Source organism: Cyrtonyx montezumae, unplaced genomic scaffold (genome assembly GCF_038088225.1).
Source record: "Cyrtonyx montezumae isolate F1298 unplaced genomic scaffold, pur_monq_1.0 scaffold_17, whole genome shotgun sequence".
In the NCBI taxonomy this organism is placed as follows: domain Eukaryota; kingdom Metazoa; phylum Chordata; class Aves; order Galliformes; family Odontophoridae; genus Cyrtonyx; species Cyrtonyx montezumae.
This window is the reverse complement of record NW_027071903.1, coordinates 17404695-17427297: the sequence shown is the minus strand read 5'-3', so window position 1 is coordinate 17427297 and position 22603 is coordinate 17404695. Positions and strand designations below refer to the sequence as shown.

At 41.2% G+C, this 22603-nt stretch overlaps 2 protein-coding genes across 2 annotated transcripts; one reads left to right on the top strand and one right to left on the bottom strand.

Annotated features, from left to right (window-relative positions):
- Nucleotides 1-3448: 3448 nt before the first annotated feature.
- GTF2A2 (general transcription factor IIA subunit 2) lies at nucleotides 3449-8333 on the top strand. Its single transcript, XM_065733518.1, has 5 exons — nucleotides 3449-3495; nucleotides 3808-3972; nucleotides 4902-5006; nucleotides 6227-6353; nucleotides 8020-8333. Exons 2-5 carry the CDS (start codon nucleotides 3901-3903, stop codon nucleotides 8043-8045), a joined length of 330 nt encoding a protein of 109 aa, XP_065589590.1. The 5' UTR covers nucleotides 3449-3495; nucleotides 3808-3900; the 3' UTR covers nucleotides 8046-8333.
- Nucleotides 8334-13911: 5578 nt separating this feature from the next.
- GCNT3 (glucosaminyl (N-acetyl) transferase 3, mucin type) lies at nucleotides 13912-15202 on the bottom strand. Its single transcript, XM_065734282.1, has one exon. It carries the CDS (start codon nucleotides 15200-15202, stop codon nucleotides 13913-13915), a length of 1290 nt encoding a protein of 429 aa, XP_065590354.1. The 3' UTR covers nucleotide 13912.
- Nucleotides 15203-22603: the final 7401 nt, after the last annotated feature.

The window sequence follows — 22603 nt, the reverse complement described above, 5'->3', positions numbered from 1 at the left end:
TCTCTTGAACTTAAAAAATGCATTCAACTAGATCAGTACCTGGCATGGATCACTAGCTGCCTGCCTAGTTCTGTGGTCAGGAGTTACTAATGACCACTTCATGTAGCATCTCGACTGATACACATAATAGACTGGGAACAGATATTCATGTCAGATAAGGACAAACTGTCCAGGTCTGTGGGAGTTCATCTGCAATTCAGAGACTTTCATCTCAAGGTCTAGGTACTGACACTAGCTACTGTGTCATGGTTTCAAAGAGATTAATCTTGATGGCTGTTATCTTTCAGGAGGCAGTATTGATTTCAAGTTGCCTGGAATCTGTTACATCACATTTGGATCTTGCTTTGAAAGCAAGACACTTTGAAAGCAAACACTTCTTTTTAAGGCTTTTTTCCTATTTCCATTTTGACCTAGATTAAAGTTTGTGAATTGGACATTTTCACAACTTGTTCATTTTGATTCTAATGCTTCCACAATGCAGTGCATATGAAAATGCAAACCTGGAAACCATCATGATCTTTACTGATTCTGTGTGGGTCCTAGGGTGGATGCTAAGCGTTCCAATCCAATCATCTTGTTTCAAATTCTTCCTAGTTCAAAGAAGTATTCTTCTCAGTAAGCTCGCATTCATAATGGAAGAGTTGGACTTCTGTGAGTTTCTGTCCTGTTCCTTCCTATGTATATAGTGTCTGTAGAGTACACAGTCCTCTGTAGAGGGTGAATTCTCACATGATGAGATAACCGGTATTCTGGTGGCTGAGTGGTTCTGCAGTTTCATGTTGCTGCAGTACTATTTCTTTTGAAAATACTTAGCTGAAAGTTCATTTCTTTAGTATTAGTTTTTGTGAATACACTGTAAAACAGTTATTCTGTCACAAAAACGTACACAGCATGAGAATCTTGTGTACTAAAGAATGATTCTCCTCTGACCTTTTCCAGCTCATCATTTAATGATGAGGGGATGTTTACAAAAAGCAGAGGTCCCAAAGTTATCTTGAACTCGAATTAACTTGTAGACCTTATATTTTAAAATATAAACAATAATTTAATATATTTTTAAATATTTAAAAACATTAGAGTTAGAATTTCATACTTTATTAAAAGTTATTTCATTCTGAATTTCTTTGTGTAAAGTTAACAGTATTACGGGGGGTTCACCTTAGGCACTTCTTCCTAGAGGTAAAATTTGTTGCTAGAATGTGATTTGAGCTCTGTTGATATAAGTTGGAGTAGCTAATTCACCTTCAGTTTGGAGGTTTCACGAGTTTGTGTTTGTACATGTGTGTATATATATGTGTGTGCTAATGAGTAACTAGATTGCTGTGTGACACTGAAATGGAGTTGTTTGAGATGGTGGTCTCTGTATGTGTGGGTGTGAGGTTAAAATGAGTTATACAACAGGGGAAGCATTCAGAAGCTATTTTGAAGGAAGGGTCATTACAAACTGATATGGATAGACTCTGGATTGCATAAATATTCTTGATGGCTTTATGTAGTACGACAATGCTATGTTCCACTGGAACGTTATGGAGAAGGGTGCACAGAAATTTAGTGCTGAATTGTACAGAAATCTTTTGAGGTTTTGGAATTTTTAAATCAACATTCTCAGTTCAGTGTAGAATTTTCAGTTCCATAAAGCTTAGAACTACTTGGACTATTTGTAACCTTCTTTGTAACTTTATGTAGTTTAGCACATTTCTTCTCCATTTCCAGGGAACAAGTAAAAAGTAGATACCTGCTGTTAGGAGCTGTGCAGTGGAAACAGTAGATGTATTCAGAATTGCACACAACTGGTCCATAGCTGGATTAATGTGTTTTGGCAGGTTTATTGCTTCACACACTTTAGTGCTCTAATGGCAGATTAGAATGTTTCAACAGTAATAAATTTGTGTCAAAGTTAGATGCAATGTTGGTGGTAATGGGATCTTAGGAAATGGCCTCACTGTGTGTCAAAAGGAGAAGAGGGCATCAGTGCCTACTTACAGCCTCACCAATGTCATATACTGGATAGTTTACTAAATGTGGGGGGGGGGGAAATAATTGAACTAAATCATGAATAGATGGTTTCTAAGCTAAATCTGTCATGAGCAGTAAAATTCCTGGTGAAAGGTGTATTTCAGTGTCAAAATTTATTTGTGTATCTTGCAGATTTATACTGTATTTATAATGTAGAAAGACAGCTTAAGTGCATCTCTTATGCAAACTGTTGTCTCTGGAGGTGATACTAATTCTCAAGACATTCCAGTCTTCCTCGGAAGTCTCTTGTGAGGAAGGAGGGGGAAGGATAACAGCTTGCATGCTTTCTGTAGTCACAGAAGTTTTAGAAGGATTTTGGTGAAAATATGTATTCAGTCCTTGTGGATGCAGGTCATTCTCGAGATTTTTTTCACTCTTGTTAATTGTGCTTTAATGATACTTTTCAAGGATGCCTGATTTTTACTCAGAGTAGCACTTTGATATATAGAGAATATTTTAAGATATATTTTGAAAGACACATTTTGTAGCTTTCCAAATACCAGAATTACAAGTTGAACTACATTTTCTCCCATCACCTCTTGTTCTTTATGTTGAGTGACAGGAACAAGGGCAGTTGTGAAGAGTGCAGTTCATGCACTCAAGCACGAGTAAAATGAATTAAAAAGCCTTAATTTTGTTAAACTATTTCAGATGACTTTTGTTTTGTGATTCAGGCTTCCCCAGATTGTTTTAGAAATCTTTATTACTATTTTAATTAAGTGATCTGAAGGATAACTTTAAGTCTTCACCATGGTCCTTCCTGCGGTTTACTCCAGTCTGGCTATTACTTGTGACATGGAGTTCCAAGTTAGCAGTTCAAATTTGTTCACAGAAGATAGTGGCTTGATTTCCCAGTGACTGTAGTTCTGCATTGCTTCTTATTCAGCATCTGAACGAAGCCTGTATAGGAAAATGGGAAGGGCCCTTCAGAGTGCTGAAGCACTGTGTATGAACGTGACTGTCTGTATAATGTGGCAAGCCTGCAGCTTAACTAAATGGAGCTGCAGCAGTCGTGCCAAGCCATGATCTGAGCAGCTGAACTATCAGGAGTCACTGCAGATATGATTGTATTTTCCTTTGTCCCTTTTGTATAAAGCTGTGTAAGTACAAGGCTCTTCACCTACCTCTTACATTATTATTCCTTCTTTTTAAGTTCTTTGCTGTTTGCTTTCTGAGATGTCATGGAGTAATGTGACACACGTGTCTGAGCGTGCCAGCTGTGAGCACCTGTTGGAAACTTTCTGAGTAGAGAAAGCAAATGCAAAACGCAATAAATTTTTTTGAAAGAGGTCTGGATGTTTTCCTTTCCTACTTCGGCCTGTCTTCTCGTACCTCCTGTTACCCCTCCCGGAAAGCATGAACCGTAAAGCGGAAGAGGTGCGGTGCCCCGCCCGAGGCTGAGGCGGGGTCGGCCCTCGCCCTTCCGCTTCCGGGTCGGGGTTCAGCGCGGGCCGCGCTCCTTCTGGTTGCTCGGAGCGGGTGAGGCTGCGGCGGCGGGAGGAGGAGAGGCGGGGCCGGGCCCGGCGGGTGAACGGGGGGCCGGGGCGTGCGGGCGGAGCGCGGGGCTGGGCTGTGCCGGAGCGGCGGAGGCCCTGCGCCGGGGGCTCGGGCTGGCCGCCAGTCGGGAGGCGGACAAAGGCGGCGGCCGCGTGTCGCGTTCGGGCCGTGCGGGCTCCGCTGTGGGGCGCCCCGCGCCTCCCGCCCCGGCGGCCTGCTGCCCGCACCGAGCGGCCCGGGCTCTCGGCTCCTTGTTCTGTGCCGGACCGCTGAGGGCCGTGTTGCGTTTTGTAGATTTTTTTTCCTAGTTTATTAATGAGAGCAAGGATACGGCCGGCGTCCCGAGCCGTGGATGGTCAGTAAGGCGGCCAGCGCCCTGCAGGAACCATGGCCTATCAGCTGTACCGGAACACCACGCTGGGCAACAGTCTGCAGGAGAGCCTGGACGAGCTCATCCAGGTCCGTGCGGCCGGGCTCGGGACAGCTCCCGGGAGCGAAGGGACCCGAATTGGGGGCTCTGGGCGGTGTCTCAGTCGTTTACCGATTGAGATCGAAAGCGATTAGCGTTGCATTCACGTGAAAGCCTTAATGTTAGCGTTCTAGATGTGACGCTCTCCCCTGTTACGGCCTTGTAAAGCTACAGCCGGAGTATTCTGGAACACTGCAGTCAGTTTCCTACTTTTCTGCCAGTTTCCAACCAATACTTATCAGCAGAAATCTTCGTGTAGCACAGAAAGACCTTTTAGCATGTTTATTCTGCTGGGGTTAAGATGGGAAAACAAAGGTAAATAGAGGAGCCTGGAACTGTTGGAGCAGGTCCAGAGGAGGGCCACAGAGATGGTTGCCTCCCCGACAGGGATGGGCTGAGAGAGCTGGGGCTTTTCATCCTGGAGAAGAGAAGGCTCCGGGTGGACCTTGAGAGAGGCTTTTCATAAGGACATGTAGGGACAAGACAAGGGTTTAAAGTTTTAAAGTGGAAGAGGGCAGATTTAGACAAGATGTTAGGAGGAAATTTTTTACTGTGAGGATGATGAGACATTGGAACAGGTTGCCCAGGGGGTTGTCGATGTCCCTTCCCTAGAAGCTTTCAAGGCCAGGATGGAGGGGGCTGTGAGCAACCTGGGTAGAGGGAGGTGTGCCTGGCTATAGCAGGGCATTGGAACTACATGATCTTAAAAGACCCTTCCAACCCAAACCATTTTCTGGTAATGCTTCTGTAATGCTTCTATAAGCTATTCTTTAGATCTTTAGACCTCTTCTTTAGGTCTTTAGACCCCTTCACATAAACTTTCTTGTGATATTTTTAGTTTATAGTGCGTTGTTTGTTTGTTTGTTTGTTTTTGAGTAAAAATGAAAGCATCTCAAAACTTGTTTTTACACCACTTCAGTCACAGCAAATCACTCCTCAGCTGGCCCTTCAGGTGCTACTTCAGTTTGACAAAGCTATAAATTCGGCACTGGCACAACGAGTCAGGAACAGAGTCAATTTCAGGGTAAGATAACTGCCCATCAAAGCTCTTGGTGAGCTATGCTGTTTGAATGTTGATGCAGAATGACATTAAAAACTGTGTGCTGTAAGTAGGCTTAGAAAGGTTCTCTATGATTCTGAAATAACGACTGCCTGCTTGTATGTTTTGTACTTAATTGTGAAGCTTATTAGCTCCCTATTCTGTCAGGAAATTTTTGAAGGAATGCAAAAGTCGAAAACAGAATTTGGTGGGATGAAAGCAGAGGAAGGGAGGGGGGAAAATACTGCTGTTCGTAGTGTCTTGCATATGGGAAGACATTTACTCCTCTGAATTGTATTTTGCAGAAGTGAGATAAAGACAGATTTTCAGCCACAGCTCTGATAGGAAAAGAGATTAGAGAGGTGTACGTTTTATGCAAGTTGCTATTGTATCTGTTTTCTGTAGGTCTCATTAAAAACTTGTGTTTTTTCACTGCCACCCACCTTAATTAATGGCAGATAGCTAGTAAGTTATTAAATGTCAATTTGATTGCACTTTTGAGTGAAAAGTTGTTCTAGTTATTTCACTGCAGTCTGTGCAGGATGCAGTAATGAAGTGTGCTTGTAAGGTTTTAGATCTTTTTTTTAAACCATGGAGACATGTTAAAAGAATGTCTTCTTCCCCTCACGTACTTGCTTTTAATATGTAGGATAGCACAGAAAACTGTTCAGAAGATGGATAACAAAAAAAAAAAAAAGTACTTGCAGCTTAAGTTCTGAAGAAATCTATCTAAAATATGGGAAGATAAAGGCCAAGAGCTGTGCATATCTGTATCTCTAGAATATCTCTCAAATGTAGGAATGCACTTTTATGTCACACTCGTTCGTTTTCTTATTTAAACAATTGCAGATTTCACATCTTAACATGATATTGCTGCTCATGTTCCTCGGGTGTCTATGTAATTTACAAACTTCCCTAATACACATGAGGAAAGGTACAAACCTTTTTAGCATATCTATGAAACTTCCCCTTGAGTAGACTGTAACGCCCCTACATGGTCTTGAAAACTTCAGCCACTGGAGGGCATTTAAGCTACAGTTTTCCCCAGTTGCTTTCTGTGTTTGCATGTGTTCAGGTTCATAGTTGGCTTTATGGCAAACTGATCTGTAGTTCTAGGAGGTACAGAGTTCTGTCAATAGTAAATGTCATGTTTTCTGATATTTTGGGGATGCTACCTATAGAAAATATCTTTTGTCTTTTTAAAGGGATCTCTGAATACATACAGGTTCTGTGACAACGTGTGGACATTTGTACTGAATGATGTTGAATTTAGGGAGGTCACTGAACTTGTGAAAGTGGATAAAGTGAAAATTGTAGCATGTGATGGAAAAAGTAAGTATGAAATACAGTACAAATAAGCTTAGACACTAGACTTGTTTATTTATAGAAAACTCTGACTGATCATCTGATTAGAGGTACATTGATTGTATTTTCAGGCAAAAGTAGGGCTCTGAACTCTGTTTTACACATGATGAGAAATGAAACAGAAGCTAGCTGAATGCTTCCCAAACTCATAAGCACTGAAATAGGAATGTGTGAGACACTGGACACTGTGAAGTGCTACCACTACAGTAATTCCAAAGTCAGAAGTCATCTGGTTTGAATTCCTAAGTAGCGATGTTTGCAGTATTAACTTGTTTGCTAGAGCAGCACCATATTTTATTGAAATCAAGTACTGTGTCATCAGTCTGAGCAAGCAATTATCTGCTGAAGCAATTGGTTGCTAGATTTGATAGCATGGTACCCATGTACATGAAAAGCTTTTGCTGGCATGGCAGATCATACGATGTAATTAATGTCTTGCTCAATGGGCACACTGTGTACACTGCTTATAGAGTTTATTCTCCATCTGCTTGACTGGATTACTTTTGTCAGTGTTGCTTGAAGTTCTTCACTGGAAAAAAAGTCTTTTAGTGACTGTTGTGGCAAGCTGCTTTACAACTATACAAACCATCCATGTGACAGAATGTCACGGATGATGTGTGAAAAAGTGCCACTTGTTCTGTTCTTAGGGGTGATGCTAAAAGGAAGAACTGAGATTGGAGAAGGTTTTAGTTATATATAACCTGGACCCACAAAACAAGTGAAACAAGTTCTTCATGGCTTCTTGAACTCTGATGTGATCGTAGCGTTGATGACAACTTGTAGTTCTAAATAGTTAGCAGAAGTTGAACAAACAATAAATTCTGTCATTAGCTAAGCATATAATCTTGCTTTGTTTATTTTTGTGTGCTCATTATAGCTAGCAGAGGAAACTATACTTCCAGGTTATTAAACATATTCACTCACATGTATGCAGATGAGATTTAAAGGACTGTGTGATTTAAAGTTAAACTGAAATTTCAGCCCTTTTTCCACAAGAAACTTGCTAAAAAACATCACAGTAAATGTTAACTTGTCATCTTTATCCAAAGATAGGTACTTTTTTTCCACAGCACTAAGAACAAAAAAGCAGTGATGAGAGTAATAGCAGAAATTACACTGGTACTTCTGATGAAAGTTCAGAACAGAGTATTGCTCTCAGTTGTTTTATGAAGTTCATGCTTGTTCTCACAGGTATTTAAAAATGCCTGGCACATATACTACAGTAGCACAGACTCCATAGGAGCTTTTGCTATGGGATGTGCTAAAACTTTTCTCTGTAGCAGGTCATGTGATTTAGCAAGATATGCTTGTGGCTGACTGCAGTTTGTAACACTGGGTTTAGAGCAAAGCCTCTTATATTTCTGGTACTATTGGCAAATGATATGTATGCACAACCTTGAAGTTTTGCAGTGGCTCTTAGTATCACTAAATGAAGTGAAACAACACAAGCAGTTCACTCCTCACACTGATAGTAGTGAAGGGAATTGGGTTAGGTTCACAGCATGTGCTATTGTAAAATGCTTAGGGGCTGTTCTTGAGTTTGAGGAAGGTATTAGGCAATGATACTTGTTCTCTTTAACTTAAGTCTGCAGAGTGATACATATTCTATATATTGCCTTCTTTTCTTTTTTAGACACTGGTTCCAATGCTGCAGAATGAATAGGACTGTGGTTTGCCTGCAGTACTTTTTGTTAATACGCAGCACTTTCTGGAGAGAAGCATGGAAGAGGACTGTGCTCGTACTTGCATCTTGTGATGCAGATGTGAGTTAATCCATACTAAGAAAGCATCACAGAAAAACAGTGGAAGAAATACCTGTAGCATTTCTTCAGTTCACTATATGGGGCATGAAGAACACAAGTTACTTCTTTTTTAAAGAGATACAACAGATACTGTTGCCTTTTTTGTTCAAAATAATTTCTCTAATAAACTTTTATTTAAAAACTTGTGAATGTTTATTTAAAAACTTGTGAATGAATGAGTGGTCACTGGAAAGTTTTGTTTAAAAATAGACATGAATATATTCTTCCAATAATATATAAATGTGTTTATAGGTCTGTTGCAAATGTGAGGCCCTTTCAGTTCCAGGGTCTAATCTGAATGTGATTGCAATGACCAGTACTGCAAGAAATGGCATTTTCAAAATAACATTAGAATCAGAAGTGCAAGAAGGGATGAGCATCAAAAGCCTCAATTATTGAGGATAAATAGAATCCTTTCATGCAACAACCCCTCCAAACCTGGAATTTCTTCCAGTAGATAAGGATATTTTTTTTCTTTGCATGAAAGGATTTTACAGACTTGCTGATAGACATCTTGTGATTATTACCATTTTTTGTGTTATATTTGTTTCAATGTCTCCTGTGAACTGCAGTTTGGTAAGAAACGTCTGAAACCATCCAACCAAATCTACTGCTCTTAATTGAACACTGTGGTAACTGTCTACTGAGGTCATTATCTCAAAGGATGCAAATGTATACCCCTCCCATGATTTTCTCTTTTTTTTTTTTCTGTCTGACTCGGTCTTCTAGGTTTAAATGTTCCCTGATAATTGTAGGACAACAGGGGCAAACTACATTTCAAATACGTTGGCTGTTCCTACCTCCAACTCTGCAATCTTCCTGTCTGGATAGAAGCATCTCGATCTCCAGCTTTTTGCAGCACTTTGACTCCTTTCTAAAGCAAAAGAAGTGTATGCTGTCTTAAGTTCCAGAGAAGTGTGCATTAGCATATTTACTGCAGTTCTTTTTCCATTAAAAAAAATAAATAAGGAGCAGCATTACACTGATGTAAGATGTTTGTGTGGAATGAATTTAAGTTTGCATTTCCTTCATACTCCTCCATCACGTTTCCCTTGCCTTTCAGCAGTTGTTCGTTGCTACATTAGCACTTGCATCATCAGTGTTACTTTAGTTGCTAATTGAAAGAAAACACATAAGAAGCACTGATTTGCTCGTGCTGATTTGCAAACGAAGGAGAAATAATTTTGATGCCAAAGATGTCTGCTACTTAATAATTGGTGAAATTCCAATCAATGTGAGTGGGATCAGAAATAGCAGTTTGTAAATTGAAGACAATCTTAATGTCTTGTTAAAAAAAAAATGGAGAAAAGAGTTCTAGTGGAGATCTACACATGGTCCTTTGGAGAAAGATGGTTAGATACTCTTTGTATTGATGCCTAGCAGTAATGCTCCCAACATACCCTAATTATCTGTCGATTCAATTGCTTTGCTTTATAAGGAGGTATTTGAAAAGAAGATTGATATTCTGAGATGAATTTAAATGTGCAAAACAAGCCCTCTGTTCTTTCCTTAGTGGAAAAATGTGCAGATGCTTAAGTCCAATTTATTTTAGAAAGGTCACAGTGGCTCCCAGCTGTCCAAAGCAGAGAAAAAGCAAAAGATATCTTTGCATTTTGACCTTGATCTGCAGTGAATGTTTATATTTGGAAAGAAACTTAGCAATAAATAATGGGGGGGGGGGGGGGGGGGGGGAATAATGGAAAACTAAATCTCAGTGCAGAAGTGGCTGTGGATGACTGCTTGGGTAAACATGGATTCCAAGAGAGAAAAGGACTTTGTGAATTCTCACAGTGCACCAAGTAGACCTTAGGTAAAGCAAGCTGTTTGCTCATCAGGGATGTGAATATTGTTTCAAATATTATCAGACAGAGAGAGGTACTAAAAGAAGAGCAGTAAGGATTTCTGGTGGCTGAGTTTTGTCAGGGTCACTTTGTAGCATGGTACAATGAGGTAGATAAGATTAAATAGCAGCATGGATGTTTGCTTGGCTACATCTCCAGCAACATAGGAAGTAGTATTTCAGTTCAAGTACTAGTGACTTGGTTTTCTTTTCAGTGCGCTGAGAGTTCCAAGGTGAAATTGGGAGAAAACTTGAACAATAAAAAAGGAGGAGCGTGGTAAAGAGCATTTGAACTCTATAAATAGAGTAATGGGAGATCTAGGCTTCAGCTTCGCTGTCATTAGAGGGTGATCTTCATTAGGAAATTAGCTTTCCTCAAAGATAAGTTGTATGGTGTAAGTTAGGCAGATTGTGGTGTTGTAACCAAAGACTGAAACAATTCTGCTTATGATGGCAAATACTTCACCAGTATCTTGTTTCTGAAGGTCATACTTCCTTCTAGTTTGTTCACCATTTTTACCTGTAGACGTTTACGTGTAAATTTATTACCATGAAGTTTTCCTCCAAATTATTTCTGTTGACCCATTGCGTTATTATAGGACATCTCAGAAAAGATCATATAAAATATGAAAGAAGTGCAAAGCAAGAAGGAAACAGACACTCTTGGCTAGAGTGAAGAAGAGCAGTTCATGATGGACCCTGTTTAGGTTATGTGTTAGAACAATGTCAGCTCACACTGTGTTGTTTTTGCAGAGTGAAAAACACTTGGATTGAAGACAGGTGAGTTTTTTGTTTAATCTGTTCTTAGATTTTCAGAGTTATAGTTTCACCTTCCTCCTGTGCGTATCTTGAACAGCAGTTTGCAGCATACTTCCTCCTTAAGCAACTGGTTTGTTTAAAAATTGGGTTGTTTGTTAACAACTGATCTGTAGACAGAAGGGTCTGAAGTAGATTTTCATAGCCTCACTGGTCCGAGCTAATATTCCTGATCAATAAATAATCAAATTCCTGATTCCACTGTATTACCAACCTAGGTAGTTCAGGATTTTATTGATGGGGTTCATTGGATATTTAATCTGTTTTTTGGGAGGATTATTCTATGTTCTACTTCATGCTAAGGTTTGTCATAACTTAGTGGAAGTTTATTCTTTTCATTTCTACAGCTAACCTTGCCCAGTTGCATCCTTTCTTTGTGTTCCTGTCACTGATTTTCTAAGATGTTATTGAACTTATTTATGCCATACTTTGAAATCTAAGGAATACAAAGTTTACACGGTTATTGAGTGATGTTTTTTATGTCTCCTTATCATTACAAATGATAATATTATATGGTTTTTTTTTCTGTATCACTGCTATCTCATGTCTAACTTCTAATGTCTGTTGAAGAGGAGGTGCTGTGAACATTCCTGTGTCAGAATTTTTTTTATCTTAGTTCACTTTCTGAATTTGGGAGTAGCCTCATGTTCCTCCAGAATAAATTAAGTTACTGCTGAGATGGTGAGTTTAAAATAAATTTGCACAAGATATACCTTTGTTTTAGGAACCAAATTATCAGAGATAAATTGTGAGCAATCAAAAATTTTGAATGTGATGGTAAAAATAGTATAATCATGTTGAAAAAGTAAATATTTTGTAAGAGTACATACAAACAACCCATGAGGTGTCAGAGAATGAGTCTGACTGTTCACTCACTGTTTCCACCCTTGTTTCTGTGTGATTGACCATGTACTGTGTAAAAGGCTGTATCCAAAACACATTGAAGATTATCAACTGCCTCACAATATTATGACGTAATCCTACAACAAAGATTTGGGAGCAAAGATTCTCAACAGAAATAGTCAAGAGTTAGAAACTCTCAAGAACCAACTGCTCAAGGTAGACAGAAAAAAAACACCACTTGGTGAATTGGGCAGATGGACTCTATTTGAAGAACTAACTACACTTTAAAAACACCTTGATGTAATGACATTTTGTTCATATTTGTCAGGATTATTTGTAGGATATTGCTTTTGTGATATAATAGGTGTTTGTTTGCAGCCCAGAAATAGTTTGTGTGTGTAGTTAAACTAGTTCTCTGAGTAGGGGGAAATTGTGTAGCTCACTGATTCTACTTCAGGCTTTCCTATTCAATGGGCAAGCTCTTTCTAATGTGGACAAATGCTATATTTTAACCAGGAAGAGCATAGATTGCAATATGCAATATTAAAAGAGAAGTCAGTTTGACTGCCAGGAGACATGAAACTGATTTGAAGTGGCTTTTTAATAGTTTTCATTTCTGTGTGCTTGTTGTTCTTTCTCCACATGATTTTGTGTTTGTTTAGGGCAGTCTCTGTCAGTGATAGATAAAACACTTGCTGATACTTGTTATGTATACGTAACACTTTGTATTTCTGAGAGAAGATGCAACTCTAAAAGTTACACATATTTACAGAATGACAGAGACAGAAACTACTGTGATAAATCTGTAAGCAACCTGCAAATACAGAACTTCCTTTAGAAATATGCTCACTAAATAACAGAGGCCCCTCCTTTGGGAATCTTTCAGTTTCAGGCTGAGGTTTCCCCCACCTGCCCCAAGAACATTTTTGTTCTTTGTAGGTTCTCGGAGGGTTCTTTATGCAGTTGGAAACACATCAACCAAACTCAAATCTATCCCAATCCTGCCAGTGAGCTGCTGACAGCAGTTTAGCACTTTGGGCTAATGTTCATTAATCTACAGTAAATGAAAGAGCTACAACATGCAAAATCAGAGTAGGCAGCTACAGTTTGGATGCATTCTTCTATGCTGGGAAGCTTGAGTTCTTGTCCTAAGTCAGCACAAATGCTCTAAGTGAACATACTACACACAGAGATATTTGTTCTTTAATGCTGAACTGGCTGCTGAAACCCTAAGTTTTACATGTTACTAACAGGTTGCATGAAGCTTTAATCCCCATGGCAGCAGATTTCTATTTGCAATACTTGGAAACAATTTCCCAATGGATTCATCACTCCTACTGCTTTATTCCCTTTTTTTTTTAATTTTTAATTTTTAAATTTTTTTTAGGGGGGAGGATAAATAAATGCCCAGTGATAAGCTGAGTGATAATTTGACAGCTTATCTTGCCCTTTTTGCCTACAACAATTACTGCGACTTCACTGTGCCATTTTAAAACTCGTTTACAACAAAGTTCATTTTGCAAGTCCAACAAAACTGCAGTGGCACACCTTGTTAAGTCACTTACTTAATCACTTATTTCAATCAGCGTTTTCAAGAACTGCATGGCTTCAGTCATAATTCAGCTGAATCTAAATGTAGTGACCTATTGATTTTGATGTTCCTTGGATGATGGTCATTCCCCACACATTTACAATGATGAGAGTGTTCATGGACTAGAACATTGTTGGGAAAAAATGCTACCAGCACAGAGGCAACGGAATTAAATCCTCAGCCTGGTGGTGAGGGACTGCTGGGTCTGTGAAGGAGCAGGCTGTAAGGTGAGGTGGGTAAACTACACGTGGGTGAGATAAAAAAGTTGATGGACTCTTCCTTCACCTTACAGCAACTTTAGGAAAAAAAGAACGCAGTGGATGTTTATTCAGTTCTTTTAAAGGCCCAACAACACACCCCTCGATGTGGCAGTTACACTACGGAGAAGCACTCCTCGTGAAGAGGCAGAGGAAGGAGTCAGACTGCATTTGTGCACCGCTTTCCAGTGAGACACCCTGCCCCCGACTGTGCCCGATGCCAAAGGCTGCAGGGCTCTCCCTGGGCACGGCCGGCTCTGCTCGGGTGACTGCAGGATACAGAGCACCGAGGAGCTGTCTCTTCTGGTAAGCCTGCTTTCACTGAAGGGTCTTTGATGCGGCTACGCCGCAGCTAGAGGCCGCTCCCGCCGGCCGCCTCAGAGTCCCCGGCCGAGGAGTGCCTTGTGCCGCAGGTGCTGCTCGAGGCACTGGATGGCGGCGTCGTCTACATCGGCGTCGAACTTGTTGGCCAAGAGGTGGTGCTGCCGCAGCATCCAGGCCACGTCCCCGGCCCCATAGACGCAGACGCTGCGCTGGAAGCGGCCGGTGCAGGGCGGGTAGGGCGCTCCGCGGCTCGTGTCGCCGTCCAGGTACTGCCACTTGACCAGGCGGGGCAGCGCGTTCATGTCGGACAGCTGGAACTTGTCGTTGTGGGGCACGGCGCCGGGCACGCCGGGCGCGCGGTTCAGCGTGGCCCACACGTGCTCGTCGGGACTGTAGGTGTCCTTGGCCCACTCGAGGAACTGCTGCGCCGTGGGGTCCTCCAGCACGTGCCGCACGAAGGCCCGCGTCGCCGCGATGTAGGCGCTGCCCGTGAACATGGGCGAGCGGAGCGGCGGCGGCGGCTTCGCCGTGGCCGTGCGCGAGATGAACTGCTCCACGCGGTGGTGGTACTTCCAGCGCTCCTGCTTGTATGCCGTCGGCTTCTCCGACTCCATGCTGTTCTGCCCCTGCAGCACCTGCAGCGCGCGGACCATCTCCGCGTTGGTCTTGATGGGGAAGTCCGTGCCGCAGGTGTTGAGCACGTAGCGCCAGGGCACGGGGCTGCGCAGCAGGTCCCGCATGCAGTTGAGGTCGGCCTGCAGCCGGGACCAGGAGGCGTACACCACGCTTTCCAGGCGGCTGGCCACGAAGACGTTGGGGAAGCAGGCGGCGATGGCCCGCACGGCCTGCTGGAAGGCGGCGGGAGCCTTGCTGTCCACGTGGACGCAGTAGACGTTCTGCGGGGCGTAGAGAGAGCGCAGGAGCCGCTCGAACATCTCGATCTTGTGGTGGATGACCATGGAGTAAGCGATGGGGAAGTCGGCCTCCTCCTCGCTCAGCGGGAACTCGACGTAGCGCCGGCTCTCCTTAAAGCTGCCGCAGTCCTTCGTCACGTTCAGGTACTCCTCGGGGGTCAGAGGCTTCCTCTTGTTCTTCACCTCCAGGTTGATCAGCAGCGCGTCCCGCACCGCCTCCTCATCCCCGCGGACCACCCCCGAGCAGTTGATCCTCCAGCGGGGCTCCAGCCGCAGCGCTCCGTAGAGGCGGTCCCGGCAGCGCGGGTGGGCGTCGCGGCACGGCCGGGCGGGTCCGCGCAGCAGCACGGCGGCAGCCAGCAGCACGGAGCCGAGCAGCACGGCGCCGAGCCGCCGCCACGCCGACAGCTTCCTCTGGCACCGCCGCATGCCCGGCCCGCGCCTGGGAGCGACGCGCTGCCCGCCCGGCCCGGCCTCGAGGGAGCGGTGAAATAGTGCGGCGTCCCCGGCGGGCGGAACAGCGGCGGGGCAGTCACCGCAGGTGGATAAAAGGAAGTCTCCTCCCTCCGTCCCTGCTGCGTGACTGCTTCATTTTATGAGTGCTCGGATATCTCGTGTGTCTGTGTAAGGGATGATATTTTATCTTGCCGCTTTCCGGCTTGCGGAGCAAGCTGGTTCCTCTGGAACGCAACCTAGTGCTTTAAAGAGAGGTGCTGCTAGATGACTGTGGGATCTGTGCTGCTTCCCCTGTGTTCACATCGTGTCAGAGTGCGACAGCAGCGGCGTTACAGGGGGAAGACCCCCTGCAGCAGTGCCTGCTAGTCCAGAACACTTGGGGCTTTAGGGAAGGGTTATAGAATCACAGAACGGCTTGGGTAGGAGGAGACCTTAAAGCCCATCCAGTTCTGACCACCCAACCCCGCTGCCATGGGCAGGGTTGCCAGCCACCACATCAGACTGCCCAGGACCCCATCCAGTCTGGCCTTAAGTGCCTCCGGGGACGGGGAATCCGCAGTTTCTCTGGGCAGCCTGTGCCAATGCATCACTGCCCTCTGAGTAGAAAATTTCTAACCTAAATCTTCCCTCCTTTAGTTTAAAGCCGTTTCCCCCTTGTTCCATCAATATCAGAGCGCACAAAAAGCTGGTACCCCTCGTGCTTAAAAGCTCCCTTTAAGTACTGGAAGGCTGCAGTGAAGTCTCCCCAGAGCCCTCTATTCTCCAAGCTAAACAAGCTTAACTTCCTCAGCCTTTCTTCACAGGAGAGGTGCTATAGCTCTCTCAGCATCTCTGTGACCCTACGCTGGACCTTTTCCAATAGCTCCGCATCCCTCCTATACTGGGGGTCCCCAGGCCTGGGCACAGTACTCCAGATGGGGTCTTACAGTGGCAGAGTAGGAGGAAATTATTGCAGATGGTGTTTAGTAGCTGCTCAAAGTAGTCTGTTTTTACAGAAGGAGCAGAGAGTAAAAACAGAGGCTGCGGGTTATAGATAAATAGCAAAGTGACCACTTTAATAAAGAAGTGAAAGAATATTAGTGCATCTTCACGTGCACCTACCTGGGGAGTCGTACTGAATCACTCTGTGGTTTGAACCAAGCAAAGAATTTGGTAATTGTGAAGTAGTGTCAGTTTCAATGAAACAAAACTTCTGTTTTTTTTTTATTTTTATTTTTATTTTTATTTTATTTTATTTTTTTTGTAAAAAGAAAAAGGTGAAACTGCAAAAGATTTGGACCATATATGTACAGCTACCTTAAGAAGTGAGAAAGCAGTAAGAATTTGACGTTCGTAACTGGAAGGAGGAAGACATTGGTTTTCTAAAGTACAAACAAAGGTGTGTCATACTATTTATCTAGCTCTAGATATGTCAAGCACACAGAACATGCAGCAGAGCTGAGAACCAGGAATAGTTCTGCATGGGTTTTTGAACACAGTAGCTATTACTTTCTAAATTTCAATACTGAGATTACTGGATGAATATGTATAATTTGTTTCAACAAATTTCTAAATTATCTTCAGCTTGCAACAGAGAGTTAATTCACCTGGACAAAGTACATTCCAATGGGCAAAAGATAATTGCTGTGGACTTGCAATTTTCTTTATCTAAATTGAAGTCTTTATATTGAATCTGTATTCTGATTTCATTATGCAGTCTTCAGTTTTGAAACACCTTGTGGACGAGGAGTACATATTGTAGGTACTGTAGATACTGTATAGCACTGTAAACAATTCTTTTCTGCTTTAAGGCTCTAGCTGTTCTGTATGTGTCACACCTTCTCGTGGTGTGGTGTGTGGATGAAATCCTCCAATTCTTAGTCTCACAGGAAATGCTGAAAAGGTGATGGCTCTACTTGAGAGCTCTTAAGGAGTTTTCAGTTAGTTCCAGTAATGTGCGTTTTGGTATGATTTTGTGAGAAGTATGGTCTCGTGATTCAGAAATGCAGTGGTGTTTTTTCATGGAAGTGTTTTTCAGGAACTTGAAAAGAGGCTGTAACTGTCATATCACACATTTCTATGAATAAACACCCATGCTTACTTTGCTTAAAATTAACAATTGGTAAGTCTAACCTGAGACCTGAAAAATGTGTGGTCAGTGTTATCAGCTGTGACCTTAAACCTAGCAGTGTATTTGATCTCTGAGCAGCACCAGAAGTATAGTAAACACAGAAATAACCCCAACCAGTGTGAAGTTTCACTGCATGCTGACCAGTGAGTGGAGTTACGTGAACAGACCCGTAAGTAATAAATTGTGAACTAATATACTTCTTGATATTGCTGCCACGCACACCGCTGGCAGTAGTCACATGGAAGATAATCTTTGGGCAAATTATATCTATCAGATAGCAAAAATTTATTTATTTTTATTGGGAAAGTCCAATACCAAGTAAAGAACAAATCATTTTGAATTAAATTGTCATCATTCTGTGAATTTAATCTCAGGCTGATGAATATGAAACTCTGGTGCTCTCTGTGGTATGTAGCTGTTGGTATGTAGATTGTCCTGAATGTTTTTTTATTTTTTATTTTTTAAACAGCAGATTCAGGTAGGCCAATGTAGTTAAATCTCTACAGGAGACTCAGGAATGTCCTCCTTGCCTGATTTCACGGTGGGTTTTTGAACTGCATTGTGTGGGAATTATGAACTACGTGCTTAGCTGAAAATTTGAAGAAGTGCCAGGGTAATTTATCAATGCATCACACTGTATGTACTGACCAACTCTCTCTGAATGACTTCTTTGTCATTTAGCACCAATTTTTCTTGTGCTTTGGTATTGTTCCTTTTGCATTCAGAAACAGTGAGTTCAGTACACAGCATCAGTATGGGTGAACGTTTGTTTTATTCTCTGCTAAGCTGATGAGCCACAGCTTTAAAACTTTGCAGTTTCTGTAAGGATTGATATGTAGCTTGTGTGATTTGAGTACCGTGCGTTACGGACAAGATATGCATATCTAAAAAGCTTTGTGAAAATGAGTTCATGTTCTCAGTGGCAGTTTAGACCTGTAGGTGACATTTCAGTTGCGTAATGTAATACACAATAATGCTGTGTCAACATGCTGCTATCTCACCATAAGGAAGAAGTTTTTTTCTGTTACATAACCATGAAGAGAAAGCTTAATTCTTAGAGAAACATGAAAGGTGAATTAAATAAAACATAAATGCCATCATGCTTCCTGCAAAGCTTTCTTTTTCCGTGAGAAAAATGGTAGCCTACACAAATCATGTATCATTGGTAAAGTCCAAGATTTAAGCACTCATTTTCATCCTAAATAAGGATTAGAAACTATTAATTTAATATTTAAAAACTACTAATACTTATGCTCTTATCTCTAACTAAATAGAACTTCCAGAATGTAAAGTGGGGGCTCAAAAAGAAAACTGTACAAAGCTTTGGCTTTGTTTAGTTTTTAACATCTGTCTCCTGAAAGTGAAAATAACTGCTTGAAAATGTATGCAGAGCAGCTGTCCTAGTGATAAGGATGCATACACATATGGGTACTATAATACAATAGGTAATACGGAACTATCCTATAGTATGAGCAGTGTCTATGAAGTAATGCACTGTCACAAATATTTACAGGAAGAGAGCAGTAAACTGGAGATAGGAGAGTTAGATTGCAGTTAAGACACTGATGATTTCATTGTATTTGCAGTTGTTGTCAAATGTATTATCTGCAGGAACTTAGATAACTTGTTGAAGATTGTTGCAGTATGCTTTTTGCATTTCTGTGTCAGTAGGAGTTTGATGTTCGCAGCACTGTGACTTTCCTTTCACCCTTTGTGTCTGATAGTTGTTTGGGCTTCTGTGTGTCTGTCAACTAGATAGTAAAGAGTTTAATAGAAGGAAGTGCCTGTATGAAGTACAGACGAGGTAAACAGAAGGCAGCACACTTTACAAAGTGAGAGTTCAAAGTGTGTAAAATGTCAGTGGAAAGCAGTATCAAGTAATTGTGTATGTTCTTTTCTTTCAACAAAGAAGCAGGAGATATGTGTCTTCCATTTCCTTGTTGTCTTGGTTGAATTTGTAAAGCAAGGACAGATGCTATCTGTAGATTGGTTCTTCATTCAAAGTGCCCTTCCTTTGCAGGGCCACTCTTTAGCCTGAAAGGAGTGAGTGTTTGGATGGTTTCCACAGCATTCCCGTGGGCTTCAGTCTTTCATGTACTGCTCTAGCTCTTTGTGCCTGGCCTGGGGATCCCCTGCTCTGTAATCACACACCCCTCTGACTCCCTTCTAAAACATTTTAAACCCAGTAGATTAACTGTAGCTTGTAAATGGATCCTCATTTACTAACTGCTGGGAGGCAGCTAGGGAGAGGGCAGAGATATGTGATAAGGGTGTGACTTATGTAAGGAAAAGGTTGTATATAAATTTTCTTGCTCTTGTCTTCCTCAATTACTTTTCCTATGCCCAGCTTCATATTTGCTTAGGAAGGCTGATGCCTCTAGTTGCCCTGGTGTCCACTCAGTACAGCTCAAGATGATTTATGGTATAACCAACTTGTCGAAGACATGTGTGATCATCCCAATTTATAGATAATGTACCCTGAAAATATAAAGTAAATATAAAATATAAAGTAATATAAAAAATCAACTTGCTGGTTCTCCTCAAGGTTATTGGGTTAGTCACCCGACAGATGTCTGCCTGCCTGCCCAAAGCCTGAAAAATGATTTTGCAGACCCACCTAAAAATACTTGAGGCAGGTTCTGATATTGCAGTAGCTTTGGTTGAGTAATAAGGGGACTTCAAACAAAATTAGCCATACTCCTGCTGACTGCTTCTTAAGTAAAATTGTTCCTAAATGTACTCTATGCATGATTTGCTGTTAAGTACACGCTTTGTGTTAAAATATAGTAGTCATTCTATTGTGAAGTGCTGCATTCCACTTTCTTTGTGTAGTGGTCTAAAGGAATTTACTTATTTATGTCTACTAAAAATTGGTATTATTTATCAGTTCTTCCTTTGAACTACGTTGATAAGGAATTAATTTCGATTTTCTTGACTGCTCAGACTTTTTTCTACTCACTGTGTGTTGTGGTATTTTATCTATAAAATCATAGAATCATATTTGGATTATAGTTTTAAGATTTGAAGATTTGAAGTACTGACAAGCTGTTGGAAATTTTTATGATGACCTTTGCAGTGTCTGTCTTTAGAGAGCAACGATTTGTTGTTCATTTTATATGGATTCTGTCACGTCTTTCTCTTCTGCAAGTGGGAAAAAAGTGAACAAGGAAACATCCTGGTATAAAAATAAATATAGTAAAGCTTAAATAAATATATTTACAAGTGTACACCTCATAGTCAACTTCAGCATGATGAACTTTGGATGGATGTCTGTGAGTTTTGCTTCCTGAAGTTCCTACCCATTGTTTCATATCTTAGCTTGGGTTTTCTCTATGTTTAATTTTGGAAGTTATGTGGCTCAGTCCTGCACTCGAACAGGCCCAGCTGTATCTTTTTAGTTGTTTTTTATGACTAATTAGGGATTAAGTAAATCTTTGAGGAAAAAGATAGGTGTCAATTCTTTAGAGTTTTACTTCCCTGCAGTTCATGACAAATAATGTAAGAGCATATGCAAAGCCTCTGAGTCAGCCACTACATGGATACCAGTCAGAGCATGAAAAGGCAGCATAAACTAAGTAAAAATCATAGTTCTGTATTTATTGTACCATGGTTAGCTGTTCCTATTTTGTAACTGTTGTTAATCACCTTCTAATTACAGGATCACTCCACTGTTTTTGGACCTCTATAGAAATTTTACTGAAGCAGAAGAGTTTCAGCTTTCATCGATGGTAAAATAGCTGGACTGTATGGAGTAACTGTGAGTATGCTTTGAAAAAGGCTTCAACAGGCAGTCATAATCAGCATATGATCAGCAGAATGTTTCTTAGTGGCTGATGTTTTACACAAAAATTGAACTCTTCTGATAAGGTGTAAAGCAAAATCTCCAGCAAAATATGGGGATAAGGATTTACTCACCTTGTGCAGATCGCTGTAGAGGCGTTCAAATAGTGGAAAGATGCTGGTAAAGGTGTTTGAAAAATAAGTGTTTAAACCACTTTTAAAACTGACAGCTGTGGTAGGACTGTGGTGTCCTACACTGCAGGGAAAAATAACCTGAGTTTTCTTGAAGGATATAATACAAGGAAAACACAGTAATGCTGGGGATAATAAATACATTAGGTCATGACTCATTGTTTCTAGAAAAGGATTGCTTCATACAATGTGGGAAAAATAAACAAAACAGCAAACAAAACTCTCTTAGATAGATGATAGAGGCATTCACAGCTGTAGGAATAAAGAAACAAACAAAATTCATTTTGTGCATTTCTCACAATGGAGAAATCATGATAACTAACCTGTTGAAGGGACTGCTGCTTAATGAAGGAGGTCCTGAAATAGATAAAAGTGTTACTGAGTTTATATCTGAACAGAAGAATATTCATAGAAGTATGTTAGCTTTGTTCCTTGTTGTGTTGGCAGCTGTCTACGTAGTACTTTGGACTTAGGAGCATTCTGTTCTGTAGAAAAAACACATTAGTTTTTCAGTTTTATCTGTTTGGTTTTTTTCTAGGTCATAAACATAATGACATTTATGTACAGATTGAAGTATAATATAGAGATTGACACAAGCTTTTCTTTAATGTAGCAGTTTATTTCTCTGTAGCCTAGCAATGTGTCTGAATATGCTTAGAGCTATTCTGATTGCTTTTGAATATCCTACAGCTAGAGAAGAATATTTTGGGCAGGGATTTTGTCCTATTGCTGGGTCGTGTATCTCGGAGTCAGTGAGTCTGGTATATTTTCCTTACATGTCTGTTCAATTGATGTAGAGCACTTCCTACATTCACACTCATGAAATGCAATACCAGCAAGTGCACAAGAGAAATCTGCAAGGGAAATGTGTTTTCATTTAGTTAGCTTTTTTTTTCTTTCATATATATATGTATAATTTTCTTTTTGCATTTATTTTCTACTTACAAGAAAAGGCTTTTCATTATGGCAAGAGATTTTGTTGCTTGGTTTAGGTCAATTGTCCATCCTTTAGGAGTATCAGATTGTAGGTCTATGGGAAACACCTTAACTGCAAATGTAAAGGTGAGTAGCAGAGTAGTAGCTCATTGTTTAAAAGATAGGATACTAGCATGTCCTTATCTTCCAGCTGTTTTCAGATTTACACTTGAATGTGGTCTTTCTTGCTGTTTTTGTGTCAACAGGGATGGTGCTAGAGATCAATACACAAAGCACTACCAGAAATCTAATCTAAGGTCCATGAACCCAAGAATTCCTTTTAAATGAAGACAGATGATGAAGGGTAAAGGAGAAAC